This window comes from Ranitomeya variabilis, chromosome 4 (assembly GCF_051348905.1).
Source record: "Ranitomeya variabilis isolate aRanVar5 chromosome 4, aRanVar5.hap1, whole genome shotgun sequence".
Lineage (NCBI taxonomy): Eukaryota > Metazoa > Chordata > Amphibia > Anura > Dendrobatidae > Ranitomeya > Ranitomeya variabilis.
The window spans coordinates 680,551,479-680,572,528 of record NC_135235.1 but is presented as its reverse complement, the minus strand read 5'-3'; the positions used below and the strand labels follow the sequence as shown (position 1 = coordinate 680,572,528).

The 21,050-nt window shown below is 44.6% G+C and overlaps 2 protein-coding genes across 3 annotated transcripts in view; one reads left to right on the top strand and one right to left on the bottom strand.

Moving 5' to 3' along the window:
- The window catches only part of LOC143766330 (uncharacterized), a 1,024,462-nt gene that overhangs the window by 353,416 nt on the left and 649,996 nt on the right, over positions 1 to 21,050 (top strand). The window lies entirely within an intron of this gene.
- The window catches only part of LOC143766333 (uncharacterized), a 167,686-nt gene continuing 146,909 nt past the window's right edge, over positions 274 to 21,050 (bottom strand). For both annotated transcript variants that reach the window (XM_077253925.1, XM_077253927.1), the window contains exon 7: positions 274 to 5,988. In XM_077253925.1, coding sequence (XP_077110040.1) covers positions 4,118 to 5,988 — 1,871 coding nt within the window. In that variant the 3' untranslated portion in view covers positions 274 to 4,117. The remainder of the gene's footprint in view (positions 5,989 to 21,050) is intronic.

The window sequence follows — 21,050 nt, the reverse complement described above, 5'->3', positions numbered from 1 at the left end:
TCAAGATTCATGTAAAAACATTCACATCTAAACTTTCTTTCCACCAAACTGCGGAGGAGTGAGTGTCGAGCATGGTGAGGAATTTCACCAAGATATTGCAGCTGTGGAGAAAAGATATCAAGGGAAATGAAATCCATCAATGCTTACAGATTACTGTTGGAGAATTGTAAGAGATGATCCAATGCAGGAGTACAAGAGACAAGCAAAAAACGAGTTGTCAATGAATGAGGAGCAAATGTTGGAGTGCAATTTCTGTAACTTTATTATTCACAATAGTGTCTAGACATGTTTTATTTGAATTGTTCCTAAGTTTCCAGTAAATATCAGAAAATTGGCATAACAAAATATTCTGCATCTTTACATTTGCAAAAGTAATAATGTTTCAAAGTACTAAAACTTTTATGCATTAATTATATGTAGCAGTAAAAGTAAAACTCTTTGATATCATGGAAAGAAGAGACAACTAAAAATTTTAACCCCTTCATACCGTGGCCAATTTCCATTTTTGCGTTTCCATTTTTTTCTTCCCTTCTTCCCAGAACCATAACTCTTACTTTTTTGTCCACAGACATATGAGGGCATGCTTCTTGTGGAATGAGATGTACTTTGGAATTACACCATTCATTTTACCACAGAGTGTACTGGAAAATGGGAAAAAATTACAGGTTCCGTGAAAATCTGAAAAAACCCCCCCACACAATTCTGACATTGTTTTTTGGGAATTATTTTTGTGGTGTACATTTTGTGGTAAAAATGACTATGTAACAAGATTCTGCTCATTAATACGATTATGGCACTGAAAAACATGTCCTTTTTTAATTATTTTAGTTGTGAAAAAAAAATTTGGGTTGTGTCGCCATTTTTTGAGACCCCGAAGAAAAAGCAAGAAAAAGATATACAAACTACTGGAATCAACCTTAAATAGTACATTTTATTAAGCGTAACAATACAAAAAGTCAAGGCAAAACACACAATTTTAAAAGTATTTAAAAGCCAACATGGCTAGATAGACCATATACTGTCCCCCCAAGTAAATAGAAAAACAAACAGTTCATAGCACACACCAAACCCAAATAATGGGTATGAATATAGGACAAATGGAATTCCCCGGTCAGGTGTAAAATAACACCTGCACACCCTAGTGGCTGAATGAGAAATATAATTGCAATGTGCTGCCAGCTGACCCAGTGGATACCATAAAGCAATATATCCTAAGTAATAATAATCCACATGTACGGTACAGGTATAAAGAAAGTTATTGTTAGATTCCCTAGTCAAGTGTAATATAGAACTTGCACACCCTAATGGCTAGAAGCTATGTCCAGTTCCAATATACTACCAGCTGAGTCGTTGGGTGCCAAGAAACAATAAATCATACATCATACTTAATATATTCACCATAATCACTGTCCAGTAATATCCAAATAGAAAGGACATATCCATAATGCTACTAGGCATCAACAAGAAGCCTATACCTGTTACCCATAAACATAGAGAAAGATAGAAAAATCCAGGTGGTCTTATTGCAAATGCAATGGTGGGTTACCATGTGCTGTCCATGGGGAGACTAAGGCCTCACGGCTTATCAGGATACTTCCCCTGATGAGGACGCTTCAATAGCGTCGATATGCGTGTTTTGCCTTGCCTTTTTGTATTGTTAGGGTATGTGCACATGTCCGGATTTCTTGCAGAAATTTCCTGAAGAAAACCGGAAATTTTCTGCAAGAAATCCGCATTTTTTTTCCCGTTTTTTTTCTCGTTTTTTTTCGCTGTTTTTTTAGCATTTTGCAAGCGTAATTAGCTTGTAGAATGCTAAAGTTTTCCAAGCGATCTGTAGCATCGCTTGGAAAACTGACTGACAAGTTGGTCACACTTGTCAAACATACTGTTTGACAAGTGTGACCAACTTTTTACTATAGATGCTGCTTATGCAGCATCTATAGTAAAAGATAGAATGTTTAAAAATAATAAAAAAAATTAAAAAATGGTTATACTCACCCTCTGCAGACAGCCAATCTCCTCAGCGGCGTCCGTTCCTATAGATGCCGGTGTGGTTCAGGACCTTCGATGACGTCGCGGCTTGTGATTGGTCGCGTGAGTCACACGAGCGGTCACGCGACCAATCACAAGACAGCGACGTTATCACAGGTCCTGAACCACACCGTCTTTAGGAACGGAAGAGAAAGCATGCACCGGAGAGGCGGGAACACTTCGGGGGCCATTAGAGGGTGAGTATATCACTATTTTTTATTTTAATTCTTTTTTTCTTACCAATTATATGGTGCCCAGTCCGTGGAGGAGAGTCTCCTCTCCTCCACCCTGGGTACCAAACGCACATAATCTGCTAACTTCCCGCATGGTGGGCATAGCCCCGTGCGGGAAGTAAGCAGATCAATGCACTCCTAGGTGTGCGGAATCCCCGCAATTACGCATTTTTAATGAACATGTTGCTTTTTTTCCGCTATGCGATTTTTTTCGCGGAAAAAAATGCAACATTTGCACAAAAAATGCGGAATACCCTGTAAATAATAGGAGGCATATGTAAGCGTTTTTTTCGTGTTTTCATCATGTTTTTATAGCGAAAAAAACGCGAAAAATCCTGAACGTGTGCACATGGCCTTACGCTTAATTAAATGTACTATTTAAGGTTGATCCCATTAGTTTGCATATCTTTTTCTTGCCTTTTCTTCAGTACCTTTTTATATACATATGGTTGATCCCTGATTTAGATATTTATGCGGTGCCCGCTACCTCTTTTTCTTTGGCATACATTTTTTGAGACCAATAACATTTTTATTTTTTAGCCGATGGAGTTGTTTGATGGTTTATTTTTTGTGGGGCGAGACAATGTATTTATTAGTACCATTTTGAGATAGACTTTTGTTTGCTTGTTATAGCTTTTTTTGGGGAATTGCAGAAACCAAAAAAACACTATTTTGGTGCACTCTAATTTTTTCAGTTTACGGTGTTTACCGACCAAATACAATTGTTTTTATATTTTGATAGATATGACTTTTCTGAATGTGGCGATAACACGTATTTTTTTCATTTTTTATAATCTTTATTTTCAGTGAAGGAAAAGGGGTTTAATTTGAACTTAAGTTTTTGGGTTTTTTTTCAGATTTTTAAAAAATCTTTTACTGTTATTATTAGCCCCCTTTAGGGGACTTGAAAATGCAATTGTCTGATCGCTTGAGCTATATGCATATAGCAGAAATCAAAGTCTCTTTTGAAGCCCGTCCAGAGGCAGGATTTCGAAGGAGCTCCATAACGCCAAGCACGGGTCATCAGCGGACCCCCAGCTGTCATGACAACCCATTGGCGACCTGCGATAATGTCACGGGTGCACTGATAGGTAGAGATAGTGACACTCGCAAGATTTTTTTTCTTGCTAAAAGTGTGTCTTATCATCCAAAAACATGGTACATTCTAAAGTAATTTCCCCATCTCATTTAATTATATAACTGTCTGCTATATTTTTTGTATAATTTGTCAATAGCATATATAGTTTCTCCCTGTCTGAGATATTTTTGATGGTGAACAAAATATGATTTACCAGTAATTAATTTTTTCACACTCTAGGTATGATAATGACTTCTCTCAGTGTGGGATTTTTGATGTTTACGTAGACAACCCCTTATCATTCCTCATGTTTGGTCCTGTTAAAATAAAAACAATTCTACTCACCTCTCATGCTTCTGTCATTCTAGTGGTGTTGGAACTTGCGTTCCTGGGGCGCATGTGAGGTTGTTACATTATGAGAATCCTTTGTTCAATCAGGGATGGCATCACTGTTCCCACCTTTAGACAAATCGAACAATATGAGGAAGTCAGAGAGTAATAGCAGCCCTGACCTTCTGTTGATACTCAATACGTCTGAAGGCAGGGACAGTCACTAACTGTGAGCATGCCTTGTGTGATTAAACAACTTGACAGGTGCCCGGGCAAGCGAGTGACAATGGAACGGCATTAACACAGGAGGTGAGAATGAGTGGTTTTATTTTACAGAGGCCAAAACTGAGGAATGACTGTTCCAACATTTCGAACATGAGAAAGGCTTCTCCCGTGTGACTTTTCTAATATTAAGAGTTGATTTCCATGTAAAACATTTCCCACATTAAGAACATGAAAAAAGCTTCTCCCCTGTGTGACTTATCTGATGTTTGTTAAGAGTTGATTTCTGTGTAAAACATTTCCCACATTCTAAACATGAAAAAGGCTTCTCCCCTGTGTGAGTTCTCTGATGTCTGATAAGACTTGAGTTCTCTATAAAACATTTCCCACATTCTGAACATGAAAAAGGCTTCTCCCCTGTGTGGGTTCTTTGGTGTATAACAACATGGCATTTCTGGTTGAAACATTTCCCACATTCTGGACAGGAAAAGGGCTTCTTCCCTGAGTGGGTTCCCTGGTGGTTAACCAAAGCTGAGTGACTTCTCTGATGTTTATTAAGAGTTGCTTTACGTGTAAAACATTTCCCACATTCTGAACATGAAAAAGGCTTCTCCCCTGTGTGAGTTCTCTGATGTCTGATAAGACTTGAGTTCTCTATAAAACATTTCCCACATTCTGAACAGGAAAAAGGCTTCACCCCTGTGTGCGTTCTTTGGTGTATAGCAAGATACCCTTTCAGGTTAAAACATTTTCCACATTCTGAACAGGAAAAAGGCTTCTCCCTTGTATGGGTTCTATGATGTCTATCCAGATGCGCTTTCCAGTTAAAACATTTTCCACATTCTAAACATGAAAAAGGCTTCTCCCTTGTGTGAGTTCTCTTATGTGTGGCAAGAGTTGATTTATCAACAAAACATTTCCCACATTCTAAACATGAAAAAGGCTTGTCCCCTGTGTGAATCCTATGGTGCCTATCAAGATACTCTTTCCTGTAAAAACATTTCCCACATTCTGAACATGAAAACGGCTTCTCCCCTGTGTGAATTATCTGGTGACTAACAAGATCTGATTTCTGGTTAAAACATTTCCCACATTCTGAACATGAAAAAGACTTCCCTCCTGTGTGAGTTCGCTGGTGAGTAACAAAATTTGATTTCCATAAAAAACATTTCCCACATTCTAAACATGAAAAAGGCTTCTCCCCTTTGTGAGTTCGCTGGTGACTAACAAGATTTGATTTCTGATTAAAACATTTCCCACATTCTAAACATGAAAAAGGCTTCTCCCCTGTGTGAGTTCGCTCGTGACTAACAAGATTTGATTTGTGGTTAAAACATTTCCCACATTCTGAACATGAAAAAGGCTTCTCCCCTGTGTGAGTTTTCTGATGTTTGATAAGACCTAATTTCTCTCTAAAACATTTCCCACATTCTGAACATGAAAAGGTCTTCACTCCTGGGTGAATTATCTGGTGACTAACAAGATCTGATTTCTGGTTAAAACATTTCCCACATTCTGGACATGAAAAAGGCTTCTCCCCTGTGTGAGTTCGCTGGTGACTAACAAGATTTGATTTCCATAAAAAACATTTCCCACATTCTGAACATGAAAAAGGCTTCTCTCCAGTGTGAGTTCGCTGGTGACTAACAAGATTTGATTTCTGGTTAAAACATTTCCCACATTCTGAACATGAAAAAGGCTTCTCCCCTGTGTGAGTTCGCTCATGACTAACAAGATTTGATTTGTGGTTAAAACATTTCCCACACTTAGAACAAGAAAATCTATTCTTTGCTGTGTTTTTTTGATGTTTAAGAAAAGACTTTGAGGGGAAAACTATTTCCATATTCTGAACGAGAAAATGACTTCTTTGCTTAGGAGCAATTCGTGTTTTGTGACTTCGATTTTGCTTAGTAGTCGACAATGAATCAAAAGAAAGGACCTGTTTCAAAAGATCACATGACAGATTTTTGCTATGAAGGGATGATGGTATATCGGGAGTGGTATTCACTTCAACTGTGTCCTGTGGGATCTCAAGATCATCCGATTTAAAAATTGAAGATGTCAGTTGTCCTTCTGATATCCTGGTACAGTCATCTGCCAAGAATTGAATCAATTATTTTTTAATAAAATATCCGTGATCTTTGTATTCTTTAACATTTCTACTTAAACTGTCCATAAAAATAGCAAGTTATGTAAAATATTGAATCATTTATCAAGACAATTACAGTCCGCAGTCTAATAGAAAACCTCATAGGATGAACAAGTGGAGTGGTGTTCAACTGTTAATTCATTCTGCCTCCCAAATACGGAATAAAAAGCCACCAAACAATGTTATGGAGGCAAAAATAATACCAAGAAAAATTTCTACTCATCCTGCAAAGCAAAAGTCCCCACACAGGTCCATCATCTCCCACTGGAAAAATCTTTGTTACTTATAGGTAATGGGATTTTACAGAGCCCATAACAGCACTACCTAAGAGACAGCGCACCTATCAAGGACAGAAAACCTACTGAATAAAAGGGGCGTACCTTGACTCCGCATCAGTTGGGTTTCAGAACATGAGAGGACCTCCAGACAGTTAACACAACAATCACCAATCAACAGTTCTCCTTAAACACCACTATGTAGTGCACACCAACTAGTGATAAAAAGGGAGGGAATATAAGGGTGCAGTCATGGGCTCTGTAAAATCCTATTACCGGTAAGTCACGAAGATTTTTCCCCTTCTCCCATAACAGCACCACCTGAGAGATTGATACAGACCAAAGCACTTAGGGAGGGATCACCACTTGTAACACCTTTCTCCCAAAGGACAGGTCATCATAAGACAGATTAATTCGATAATGCTTTCAGAATGTAGAAGGAGAGGACAATATCGCTGCCTTACATTATCCTGCCCAGGAAGTTGCCATGGACCAAGTGGAATGAGCCTTCAAGCTCTCTCGTTCTCTATATTACTAGAGCAGTGGGCTAAGCTAATGGCATCCCTAATCCACCTAGTCATGGTACTTTGAGGCCTTTCCTAACTCCTTGGAACTACACAAATAAGGATTCACTCTTTCTTCACTGTTTTGATATGGCTAAATACTGTACCAAGAACCATTCAACATCTAGCGTGTGAAGTCTCTGCTCCTCTGAATTTTTAGATTGCTAAAGAAAGAGGGGAGAACAATTTCTTGGCTCCTATGAAATTTATATGCCACTTTCGGAAGATATGCTGGGCCTGGTCTGAATATAACTATCTTCTGTGATCTGTGTAAACGGGTGGTTAATTGATAGAGTCTGTAAAGGCCCCGTCTCACATAGCGAGATCGCTAGCGAGATCGCTGCTGAGTCACAAGTTTTGTGACGCAACAGCGACCTCCATAGCGATCTCGCTATGTGTGACACGTACCAGCGATCAGGCCCCTGCTGCGAGATCGCTGGTCGTGTCGGAATGGCCTGGACCTTTTTTTGGTCGTTGAGGCCCCGCTGACATTGCTGAATCGGTGTGTGTGACACCGATCCAGCGATGTCTTCACTGGTAACCAGGGTAAACATCGGGTTACTAAGCGCAGGGCCGCGCTTAGTAACCCGATGTTTACCCTGGTTACCAGCGTAAATGTAAAAAAAAACAAACAATACATACTCGCCATCTGATGTCCGTCAGGTCCCTTGCCGTCTGCTTCCTGCTCTCACTGACTGAGCCGCCGTACAGTGAGAAGTGAGAGCACAGCAGTGACGTCACCGCTGCGCTCTGCTCTCAGTGTACGGCGGCTCAGTCAGTCAGAGCAGGAAGCAGACGGCAAGGGACCTGGACACCGAAAGGCGAGTATGTACTGTTTGTTTTTTTTGGTAACCAGGGTAAACATCGGGTTACTAAGCGCGGCCCTGCGCTTAGTAACCCGATGTTTACCCTGGTTACCCGGGTGCTGCAGGGGGACTTCGGCATCGTTGAAGACAGTTTCAACGATGCCGAAGTCGTTCCCCTGATCGTTGGTCGCTGGGGAGAGCGGTCTGTGTGACAGCTCCCCAGCGACCACACAACGACTTACCAACGATCACGGCCAGGTCATATCGCTGGTCGTGATCGTTGGTAAATCGCTAAGTGAGACGGGGCCTTTAGTCACTGACCCTACACGCTGATCTTAGTGCCACCAATATTACCATCTTTAGGGTGAGTATATTGACTGGTGATTTGTCTAAGGGCTCAAAGGGAGATCTCGTTAATGCCTCCAAGACCAGGTTTAGATCCCAAGGAGGCATTCTTGGGGCTGGTATCGGTCTAGACCTGTCACACAGCAGAATTAATCTAATTATCCACCTATCTGCCACTAGGTTATAATTATATAAGGCTCATATAGCTGACAACCACACCTTAAGAGTACTGGTGGCCAAGCCCATCTACATTCATTTCTGAAAGAACTCTAATATGGCCTTTATTGGAATTTTTCCTTTTAAGGATTTTTTTCTGAAGTAGACAACATTTTTGCCGAAGTCCTACCATATATTCTAGTCTTTACTGGTTTTCTGCTCTGAAGCAGGGTAGAGACTAAGGCCGGGGAGAAGCCCTTTTGGATTAATAGTGACCCTTTAAACTCCAGGCCATCAAATGCAGGCCTGACCTCGGAGGATGACAAACTTGGCCCTGTCTGAGGAGATCCAGGATATCTTGGAGGATCCAAGGATCAGATATAGACATCATCCTCATCCATGTGAACCATGGTCTCTTGGGCCAAAAAGGAGCAATTAGAATAACGCTTGCTCTCTCATCCTAAATCTTTTTCAATATTGCCGGAATCGACATTAATTACACTTGGGGCTATTTAGTTTGAAAAAACTAAGGCTAAGGGGTGATCTTATTTTAATGTATAAATATATGAGGGGACAGTACAAAGACCTTTCTGATGATCGATCTTTTTAATCATAGACCTGAGACAGGGACAAGGGGGCATCCTCTATGTCTTGAGGAAAGAAGGTTTAAGCATAATAACAGACGCGGATTCTTTACTGTAAGAGCAGTGAGACTATGGAAGTCTCTGCCGTATGATGTTGTAATGAGTGATTCATTACTTAAATTTAAGAGGGGACTGGATGCCTTTCTTGAAAAGTATAATGTTACAGGTTATATATACTAGAATCCTTGATAGGGCGTTGATCCAGGGAACTAGTCTGATTTAGGGTTGAGCGAAACGGATCGGTCAATTTCATAAGTCGGGTTTTGTGGGATCGGCCATGCGGTCGGCGATCTTCGCGCCAAAGTCGCGTTTCGTATGACACTTTAACCGCCATTTTTTCAGCCAATGAAGGAGTGTGCGCAGCGTGATGACATAGGTCTTGTCTTGCTTTCTGCAGCGTCACAGGGGGTGGGGGTATAAACGCCATCTTACCGATGTAAGATGTGTTTGGATGTAGCGATTTACACAGTCCGAGGAATGTACTGAATTACACGCTGTCCGAGGAGAGAGGGAGAGAGAGAGAGAGAGAGAGAGAGAGAGAGAGAGAGAGAAAACTTTTCACAATAATCGGCCGATTTCACACGATCCGACTTTCGAGAAAGTCGGGTTTCACGAAACCCGACTCGATCCTAAAAAAGTAAAAGTCGCTCAACCCTAGTCTGATTGCCGTATGTGGAGTCGGGAAGGAATTTTTTTCCCCAATGTGGAGCTTACTCTTTGCCACTTGGGTTTTTTTTTGCCTTTCTCTGGATCAACATGTTAGGGCATGTTAGGTTAGGCTATGGGTTGAACTAGATGGACTTAAAGTCTTCCTTCAACCTTAATAACTATGTTACTATTAATGGGGGGGGGGGGAAAGGCATAGGCTAGGTTGAAGTCCCAGGGAATGTATAGTACATTCACTGCATAGGGAATATCCTTCAGATTCAGAGAGCAGAGAATTTCTGTATTTTTGTTTCTCTCATGGGCAAACAAGTCAATTTCTGTCTGTCCCCAGGGTTCCACAATTTGCTGGATTACTACTGCTTAAGTTCCCATTTCCCCTTCCTTAAGGTACCTTCACATTAAGCGACGCTGCAGCGATAGCGACAACGATGCCGATCGCTGCAGTGTCGCTGTTTGATCGCTGGAGAGCTGTCACACAGACCGCTCTCCAGCGACCAACGATGCCGAGGTCCCCGGGTAACCAGGGTAAACATCGGGTTACTAAGCGCAGGGCCGCGCTTAGTAACCCGATGTTTACCCTGGTTACCAGCGTAAAATGTAAAAAAACCAAACACTACATACTTACATTCGCGTCCACCGGCGTCCGCTTCCTGCACTGACTGAGCGCCGGCCCTAACAGCAGAGCGGTTACGTCACCGCTGTGCTGTACTTTCACTTTCACTTTACGGCGCTCAGTCAGTGTGGGAAGCGGACGCCGGGGGACGCGAAGGTGAGTATGTAGTGTTTGTTTTTTTTACATTTTACACTGGTAACCAGGGTGTAAGAGTCATGTCGGTCTGGTAGTCGGGGGCAGGTATATCTCGCCCAGGTATTTGACCCGGAAGTCGCTCAGGACTTTGAGAAGCTGAAAGTTGAGATCCTGGCCCGGCTGGGTGTAACGACGGCTGTCCGTGCGCAGAGCGTACACCAGTGGACATACCAGCCTGATAAACCGCCGCGGTCTCAGATGTTCGACCTGATCTACTTGACAAAGAAATGGCTGCAACCCGAGGTACTGACAACTCCAGAAATAATCCAGCGGGTTGTCCTGGACAAGTACCTGAGAGTGCTACCTCCAGCGCTGAAAAGGTGGGTAAGCCAAGGAAATCCCACGACAGCGGATCAACTTGTGGAGTAGGTCGAGCGTTATTCCGTGGCAGAAGGACTTCCCGACGAAACCGCTAGCACCCGGTCTGTGCCTTCTCCTCGTGGAACCGGTAAGACTGTTCCAGCGACTAAGGGTGAAGGAAAATCGCAAAAAACTGTGGGGGAGGAACCCGGGACTGCTCGCACCCAGAGACCGAGAGCATGGGACGGTGGTCTCAGTAGGGGGCCTGTTAGGTGTTTCCGTTGCCGTGAGAAGGGCCATGTTTCTGCGAACTGTCCTGTTACCACTGAACCTATGCAGTGCGATGTTATAGACTCTAAGAAACGCATGTCTTTGGTTACACGGCTAGTGAATGTGAATGCGGGCCAAAATGATATAGCAAAACACCTGTGTGAATTATTTGTTGATGGGAAAAGTGTTGTGGCGTTACTAGACTCTGGAAGTGTGGTGACTCTGGTGAAAGCTAGTCTGGTGGCACTTCCGTCTGGTTCGTCTGACAAATTCTCTGTAACGTGTGTGCATGGTGACACCCGCTCGTACCTAACAGCGGTCATACCGATTTCCACTCCCTATGGGTCTGTGCAACACAAAGTGGGACTCGTTCCCGCATTGTTACATGATATAATCCTGGGTAGGGATTTTCCCCATTTCTGGCAGTTATGGGAGAATCAGTTGCTCCTTCACGGTAGCTGTGAACCTTCCCCCATGCCATCTGGAGGTCCCGAGTTCCTAGACGGGACCCCACAGGAAGATGTTGCTGGGGAGGTTATTGAATCTAACCTTCAGTTCCCCTTCTCAGTTATGGCGGGGGAAACTGAGGAAACTCAGCGAGAGGCGGAGGCAGACAGCCATACAGCACCCTGCCTACCCGATTTGGGAGTCCAGTTGGATGACTTCCACAGCGAGCAAATGAGAGATCCTACCCTGACTCAGGCTAGGAAAAATGTAAAAATGATAGATGGGGCACCCGTAGAACCTGACACTAGGCTAGCGTACCCGTACATGGTTCTTGAAAATGATTTGCTCTACCAGGTAGAGAAAAAAGGGGAAGATATTGTGCAACAGTTAGTGGTACCCAAACCTTAATCGGCGGAAGGTACTGGACCTGGCCCACGGACATATAATGGGGGGACATCTGGGGGTACAGAAAACCACAGAAAGGATATCGCATTGTTTTGTGTGGCCCGGAATACATAATGATGTGCGTAATTATTGTGAGTCCTGTCCAGAGTGCCAAGTCTCTGCGCCTAAAACTCGGTTCTGTAGCCCTTTGGTACCCCTCCCTATCATTGGGGTCCCTTTTGAGAGAATTGGGATGGATCTGGTTGGGCCCCTTCCCCGGTCCGCACGTGGGCACCAACATATCCTCGTCATCATGGACTATGCCACTCGTTACCCAGAAGCCATCCCTTTGCGTAACACTGCTACCAAAACGATCGCCAAAGAGTTGGTACAAGTGTTTAGTCGGGTGGGAATTCCAAAACAGATACTCACCAACCAGGGGACTCCCTTTATGTCAAGGGTGATGAAGGAGCTCTGCAGGCTCTTACAAATAGACCAGTTGCGTACGTCTGTCTATCACCCTCAAACAGATGGGTTGGTTGAGCGGTTCAATAAAACCTTAAAACAGATGCTCCGGAAGGCGATAGACAAAGATGGGAAGAACTGGGATTACTTGTTACCCTATTTGCTGTTTGCCATTAGGGAAGTTCCCCAGTCTTCCACAGGGTTCTCGCCTTTCGAGCTATTATACGCCCGTCGTCCCCGTGGACTGTTGGACGTCGCAAAAGAAACCTGGGAAGGTCAAGTCACTCCCTTTAAAACGGTGATAGACCATGTAACGCAAATGCAGGACCGTATTGCTGCTGTCATGCCCGTTGTTAGGGAACATATGTTACAGGCCCAGGGAGCCCAGAGGCTAAGTTATGATAGAGGCGCCAAGGTCCGTACGTTTGCACCATGGGATAGGGTGTTGATCCTAATCCCTACGGTGGATAGTAAATTTCTGGCGAAATGGCAGGGCCCCTTTGAGGTCATGGAACGAGTTGGAGAAGTGAACTATAAAGTGCACCAGCCTGGTAAGAGAAAACCAGAACAGATTTATCATGTGAATCTGATAAAACCCTGGAAAGACCGCGCTGCTCTAACAGCGGATCTGCCCCGTCCGGTTTGCTCACCTACCGTACCGGAGGTGCAGATTGCCGACACTCTCTCTGAACGACAAAAATCTGAGGTTAAGCAGTTTTTGTTACAGAACCAACAGTTTTTCTCGGAAAAACCTGGCCAGACTAGGCTAGTGAAACATGAGATTGTCACAGAGCCTGGTGTCACAGTTCATGTGAAGCCATACCGGATTCCGGAAGCACGCCGTGAAGCCGTCTCCTGGGAGGTGAAGGCAATGTTGGACTTAGGAGTCATTGAAGAGTCGCACAGCGCCTGGTCCAGTCCAATTGTGTTGATACCTAAGCCGGATGGCTCTATACGGTTTTGCAATGACTTTAGGAAACTGAATGCGGTCTCTAAATTTGATGCCTACCCTATGCCCCGGGTCGATGAGTTGATCGATCGGCTGGGTAAAGCCCGATACATTACGACCCTGGACCTAACAAAGGGGTACTGGCAGATCTCTCTGGCCGAGGCGGCCAGAGAGAAGACGGCATTTGCTACACCGGAAGGGCTGTTCCAGTATATCTACATGCCGTTTGGACTTCACGGAGCCCCAGCAACGTTCCAGAGATTGATGGATCGAGTCTTGAGGCCCCACAGGCAGTACGCTTGTGCCTACCTAGACGACATCATAATTTACAGCGTGGACTGGGAAGCTCACCTCCGGAAGGTACAGGCGGTGATTGATGACCTGAGAGACGCAGGCTTAACGGCGAATCCCAAGAAATGTCACATCGGCCTTGAAGAAGCCCAATACTTGGGCTACGTGATTGGCAGAGGAGTGGTTAAACCCCAGATCGACAAAATACAGGCAATTCAGGGCTGGCCGCAACCAGTGAACAAGAAACAAGTTCAAGCTTTCCTGGGCATTGCCGGCTATTATCGCCGGTTCATACCCAACTTTGCGGCCATGGCTACCCCCTTGACGGATCTTACCAAAGGAAGGGATTCCGTCATGGTAAAATGGTCCTCAGCGGCTGAAGAGGCCTTCCACAGTCTGAAACGGGCTTTGTGCTCTCAGCCCGTACTAGTGACTCCTGATTTCAGCAGCGAGTTTGTGGTGCAAACTGATGCTTCTGATACTGGTGTCGGAGCTGTACTTTCCCAGGTAAGGGACGGAGTCGAACACCCGGTCCTCTACCTCAGTCGGAAACTGAATGTACATGAGCAGAGGTATGCCGTGATTGAAAAAGAGTGCCTAGCCATCAAATGGGCTCTCGACTCCCTCAAATATTACCTGGCAGGTAGGAAGTTTAGGCTGGTCACGGACCATGCCCCTCTCAAGTGGATGCATCTCCACAAGGACCGTAATAGTCGGGTAACCCGGTGGTTCCTTGCCCTGCAGGCTTACTCTTTCACGGTGGAGCACCGCCCCGGGGTGCAGATGGGGAACGCTGATGCCCTGTCCCGAGTACACTGTTTGGAGAGTATTCTTGCTCGACCTGAGTGGTCTGAGCAGGGGGGGAGGATATGTAAGAGTCATGTCGGTCTGGTAGTCGGGGGCAGGTATATCTCGCCTAGGTATTTGTCCTATGTGAATTAGGCCGCTCAGTATCATCAGGATACCGAGGGGTTAATAAGTGCAGGAATAAAGGCTGACCAGCTGGAGGTTTCAGGTGTCAGCCTGGGGCTCACAGAATGCCTGTCTGTGTGAGACAAACGTGAGTGGGAGCTGTGCTCATGCACTGTGTAATGTTAGCTGGGTGGGAGAAGCCCCCTAGTTGTTAGTTAGGAACGTGCTTGTTTAGTTAGTGCCGGACAGGCAAGGATTTATGTTTATGTTTTGTTTTATATTTGCTTTCACTTTAATAAACCTGACTTAAGGTCAGTTAACTTGGAAACCTGCTGTCGCCTCAGAGTTCAATGCACAAACCACGTGACCTTTGACCCCAGCAAAGGCGATCCCGGAGTGTTTTGTCACACAGGGTAAACATCGGGTTACTAAGCGCGGCCCTGCGCTTAGTAACCCGATGTTTACCCTGGTTACCAGTGTAAAACATCGCTGGTATCGTTGCTTTTGGTGTCAAACACGACGATACACGCCGGTCTGACGACCAAATAAAGTTCTGAACTTTGTTCAACGACCAGTGATATCACAGCAGGATCCTGATCGCTGCTGCGTGTCAAACTAAACGATATCGCTATCCAGGACGCTGCAACGTCACGGATCGCTAGCGATATCGTTTAGTGTGAAGGTACCTTTAGTGTATTCCGAAGAAGTCTGCTCTCTTGTTTTCCTTCCCTCTTATGTGTGGTGCGGTCAGTACTAATTCACATTGTTCAGCAAATCAAAGGATCTGTTTTGTCATCAACATCAAGGGACAAGATTTTGTACCCCCCTGATGGTTGATGTAAGCAACAGTTGTCCGATTGTCTGACATTATTACAATATGATGCCCCTTTAGAGGAGGAAAGAGCTTCACCACTGCATTCTTCACTGTTAGTAGTTCTTTCATGTTCGAGGAAAACATGTATATTACTCATTGGTAATGTGTTTTTTCAGAACCCATGACAACATCAACAAGAGAAGACAGGAAACTTAGATAAGATAAAAATGGCACCGCCTCTCTCCGTATCAGTAGATTTACAGAGCACGAGAGGACCTCTAAGATTAGTGTACCCAACATGTATATATTGTCATGTTGCTCCAGTGCAGTATAACGCAACTTCCACCAGAGGGAGCTTGGGAGGGAAGTGAGACTGCGTACACAGAGAAGCACCACAGAGCAGCACCACAGAGCAGCAGCACAGGCGCCACCAAGTGGCAAGAGAGTGGTCAGACAAGCCGGCTCAAAATACAATTGGAAGCAGAAGTACAAGAAGGGATAAGAAGTAAACGTGGTCAGACAAGCCAGGAAGTTCAGCAGCGGTCAGAAAGGGATAAGACAAAGTCAGAAAACAGAAGCGAGTCCGAAATACGAGCCAAGTCAGGTACCAGAGAATCAAACAGACAAACAGAGAAATGCTGGGAAAAGGGCAGACAGAGGGAGTTAACAGACAAGGGACAGGTCAAGGTTCACAGCAGGACAAATCAAGATCTACCAGAGTCAGGTTCACACGCCGAAGGCAGAACTATAGCTGACACTGGAAGTAAGTTAGCCCATGGGAGCTAACCTGAACCCAGAATGAGGCAGAGCAAAGTTAACCCTTGACATGATCCGCCTGGATAAAGGGCAGACCGGAATAAACCCCGGAACGGATCATGACATATATATGATTACTTTCACCACACGTGAATAACTTAAACCACACACAAAGGTGATCAATTTAATAAAGGTAGGGAATATAAGCGTGCTGTCATGGCTTCTGAATGCTGTCATGTGGTACATTACTGGTAATTAATAAGTGTTTTAAGTCACCCATGACAGCACCAATGAGAGAATTACATACAACCACTGCCACCTAGGGAGGGACCACAGCCTCAAGAACCCTTCTCCTATACTTGAGGTCTGAGAAGGCAGATAGCTCCAGTCTATAGTGCCTATAAAAAGTAGAAAGAGAAGACCAAGATGCAGCCTTACAAATCTGCTTGATTGATACGTCAGCTTTTTCTGGCAAGGAGGTTGCCATTGCTCTAGTAGAGTGGGCTTTCAGGTTTTCTGGCACCGTTCTACCTGCCTCTGTGTAGGCTATCTCAATGGCTTCTCTTATCCACCTCGATAAGGTATCTTTCGAAACCTTGGACCCCTTTCTGGCTGCTAAATATTGCATAATGGACCTCCTGTCATCCAAGGTGTGAAATTTTTCTTCCTTAGGATTTTTAGGGACCTGGCAAAAGGATGGTAATGTTATTACTTGAGACCTATGGAACTTTGATACCACCTTAGGTGAAGGGAGGATCCACAGACAGAGCCTGTAGGTCACTCACCCTACGGGCTGATGTTGAACCTACCAGTAGTATGGTCTTTAAGGTGATTAATTTTATAGAGCTCAAATATAGAGGCTCCAAAGGAGGTCCTCTAGAGGCATCTAGCACTAAATTCAAGTCCCAATGAGGGACTCTTGATATGGAGTCTGGCTTGGCTCTAGCACACGCCTTTATGAACCTGGCCACCCACCTGTTCCCTGCTAAGTTGTAGTTGTATAGCTCCCCTAAGGCAGATAACGGAACCTTTAGGATACTGACTGAGAGCCCCGGTTCCAGCCCCATCTGAAGGAACTCCAGGACCGCTAAGATAGGCAACTTCCCTCCCAAAGCTGATCCGGTGATGACAGGAATCTCCTCCAGGTCCTGCCATATATTTTCGTGGTAATCTGCTTCCTACTACCCAGCAGGGTGGAGACTAGACTTGCGGAGAACCCCTTATCCTCTAGTAATGACCTCTCAAGTTTCAGGCTGTTAGATGTAAGCCCTTCACTTGAGGATGGTATATAGGCCTCTGAGATTGAAGATCTGGGGTCTCCGGAAGAATCCAGAAGAGAGTGATGAGGACCACAATTGCTCCCTCTTCTCTGATCTTCCTTAACACTGCTGGAATCAGACAGATTGGAGGAAAAGCATACGTTAGACTGAAGCCCTAGCTGATCAGGAAAGCGCCCACTATGTGAGAATTCTCCCTCAGGTTCATAGAACAAATTTCTCCACTTTCCTGTTTATCAGATCAATCTCTGGATGACCCCACATGGCCACGATCCGGTTGAATACTGACCCCTTTAGGGAAAGGTATCCAGCAACAGATCCATAGGTGAATAAACTAATGGTTTTATATCATAATTTTAACCATGTTATACGTTAAAGATTTTTGTTTTAAAATTATTCACCAATGGATCTGTTGCTGGATACCTTTCCCTCTTTGATACTGCTAGTTTTCTGGGAACACAAACTTCTTTCCATGCATGGCCATTGGATTCTACTTTTTTTAACCCTTTAGGGACCATTCTCCTTGATGAAGCTGCCAGTGGCTCAAGATGTCTCCCTTGATGTTGTTCTTCCCATTGATGTGTAGACTAGACAATGACTGGATGTTCACCTCTGCCTGAGCAAAAATCCACCTTGAAATTTGCATCGGGTTTTTGGAGAGATTACCTCCTTGATGATTCACGTATGCCACTGCAACCTGGTTGTCAAAGAGATCCCTTTCGTGGTGGCCTCGCAGGAATTGTAGTAATTTCACTAGTGCCTTTCCCACTGCCAGAAGTTGCCACACATTTGTGGGCTCCTTTCTTTCTTCCAATCACCAATTCCTCTGAACTACATGGTTGTCTAGATGGGCCCCACACCCTCTGGGACAGGAATCTGTGGTGACCACCCTGGAGATGTTGGTGACCCAAGGCACGCCTTCCCAGACTGAGTCCCACCCCGTCAATCAGTGAAGGAAATGTGTCAGCTGCTGAGATAGCACAAGAAAGCCTTCTAGATTCCCTCGTAAGGTTCTCTCATTCTCTAGAATGTGCCACTGTAACTCTCGAGTGAACCTGGGCCCACTTCACTACTGGAATGCAGGAGGTGAAAGAACCTACCAAGAACATTGCTCTTCTGAGGGACACCAGACGGTCAGAATCTAGGATGAGCCGTAAGAAGATTTGTGCTCTTCGCTGGTCTAATTTTGATTTTTCTAGATTCCATTGCCATCAAAAGGCCATGACCTCTGATATTGATTTCGTTAACACTCGAGGTTCCACTGCTAGGCCAAAGGGTAGGGTATTGTACTGAAAGTGTCATGTGACCCACTCTATTGTCACTGCTACACTGAGAAATTTTGGGAAATATGCATCCTTTAAATCAAGTACTGCCATATAACATCCAGGGAAAAGTAGTTTCACTGCAGATTTTATTGACTCCATTTTGGAATGTTGGGATTTTCAAGCATTTGTTCAAATTGTTTAGGTTATCACTCTGTAGGAGTCATCTGGTCTCTTTATCAGGAACAGAGGTGAATAAAAAAACTTTCCCCAACTGCTCTAGAGGAACTTCTAGTAGAACGTTCTTTAACAGACTCACTATCTCTGAATAACGCCCGTTGTTCTGGCAGAGATGCATGTGGGGCAGTTATCACAAATCTCTCTTGCGGATATGTGAGCAACTCTAGCGTCAGGCCCGATCTTACAATGTTGAGGACCCAGACACTGGAGGAAATTTTTTACCAGGCTGGAAGTAAGAGAGCCTCCCCCCACATGGGAAAAAGAGTCTTCTGCTCTCCTGGGAGGGGGCACTGAGCAGAAATCCCTTAGTTCTTTTGGATCTGTCATCCCACCTTTCTTGTTCTCTGAATGTCCGTTTCTGGAAATATTTCTTCCTCTAAAAGGGCCGCTTTAAAGGATGAAAACGGGGTTTTGGGAACCCCTTCTTCATATCACCTGTCTTCTCCAGGATGTCATCCAGGGCTGTGCCAAACAAAGCCCCCCTCGCATGATAGAGAGCACAACTTCCGCTTCATCTGCCCACTTACCCTTAAAGGGAACCTGTCACCCCCAAAATCGAAGATGAGCTAAGCCCACCGGCATCAGGGGCTTATCTACAGCATTCTGTAATGCTGTAGATAAGCCCCCGATATATCCTGAAAGATGACAAAAAGAGGTTAGATTATACTCACCTTGGGGGGAGGTCCGGTCCGATGGGAGTCGCGGTCCGGGGCCTCCTATCTTCATAGGATGACGTCCTCTTCTTGTCTTCACGCTGCGGCTCCAACGCAGGCGTACTTTGTCTGCCCTGTTGAGGGCAGAGCAAAGTACTGCAGTGCACAGGCACCTGGCCTCTCTGACCTTTCCCGGCACCTGCGCACTGAAGTACTTAGCTCTTCCCTCAACAGGGCAGACAAAGTACGCCGGCGCTGGAGCCGCAGCGTGAATACAAGAAGAGGACGTCATTGTAAGAAGATGGGAGGCACCGGACCGCGACGCCCATCGGACCGGACCACCCCCCAAGGTGAGTATAATCTAACCTCTTTTTCTCATCTTTCAGGATACATCAGGGGCTTATCTACAGCATTCCAGAATGCTGTAGATAAGCCCATGATGCCAGTGGTCATTTTCGATTTTGGGGGTGACAGGTTCCCTTTAATGAAGGTATCAAGCTAACTATCCAAGGGATCCTTCCATATCCTGTATCCTCAAGGGGCAGAGAGAATTTTCTTGAGGTCTTAGAAATAGCCACATCCAATTTGGGGGCTTTGTTCCAGGATGTCATTGCCTCCTCATCAAAGGGGTCATCAAAGGGGTTTTTTCTCTTAAAAGCCAGAGGGAAGAGGGCTTTTTTCCTCTGGTTTTCCCCACTCTTTGTTGATGAGGTCCTGTATCCTCTCATTAATGGAAAAGGTTTTATGTTTCCTGTGATCCAGAGTCCCAAACATTATGTCCTGTACAGATTTTTTAGTTTTTTGATTGACCAACCCCATCGTGGCCCTCATTGCTTTCACAAGGTTATTTTTCATGAAAGAAAAAAAACGAATGGCACCAGAGGAGTATATTCAGCACCAGAGGAGTATATTCAGCACACGTGCAAATACTTGATCCTATTTTACTGAAGTCAGGAGGAAAAAATTCGACTGGTATATGGAAATCACAAATGTGTATAAGTAATATGAAGAACAAATGTGGCACTCACCACGTTGAGAAAAAATTCCAATGTCCTTTATTTCACCATACGTGGCTTGGACAAAGTATTGGATGTGCAGTGGAAGAGGCATGCGGGGAGAAAGGACTACAGCTGTTTCACGTGTGAATGCTTCAACGGGTCCGGTACTTTGTCCAAGCCGAATATGGTGAAATAAAGGACATTGACATTTTTTCTCAACTTGATGAGTGCCGCATTTGTTCTTCATATTGCTTCTTCACAAGGTTATCAACTTCCTCAAGCGGAAACCAATGACCAGTCCCTGAGTCACTTTCTGACGAGGAGGAATCTGAAGAAGAGTCCTGCAAAACCCCTTCGTCCGGGACTGCTGATAATACAGTAGACCTCTTATGACTGGGGAATATTTCCCCTGAGTGAGACAGAGTTCTTAGGGAGTTCTGTACCTCTGTTTTAATGAGGGATCTCAAACTAGTAGAAGTTTTGCAACGCCTCTGAAACAGTCTCCTTATTACAGGCCTGACATAACTTCTTTGGCCATGTCTTGGCTAACCCCCTGGCCACATAACAGAGAGGTTCTATTATTAGTTTTGGTGGAGTATTTTCACGGGACATCCTAGCCACAGGAAACAGAGAAAGAACGAGAGAAAGAAAAACACCTTATTAGCAAGCTGAACTTTCTCGTAGATCACTCACCACTCCAGGTTTTTAAAGGGGTACCTGTTGTGA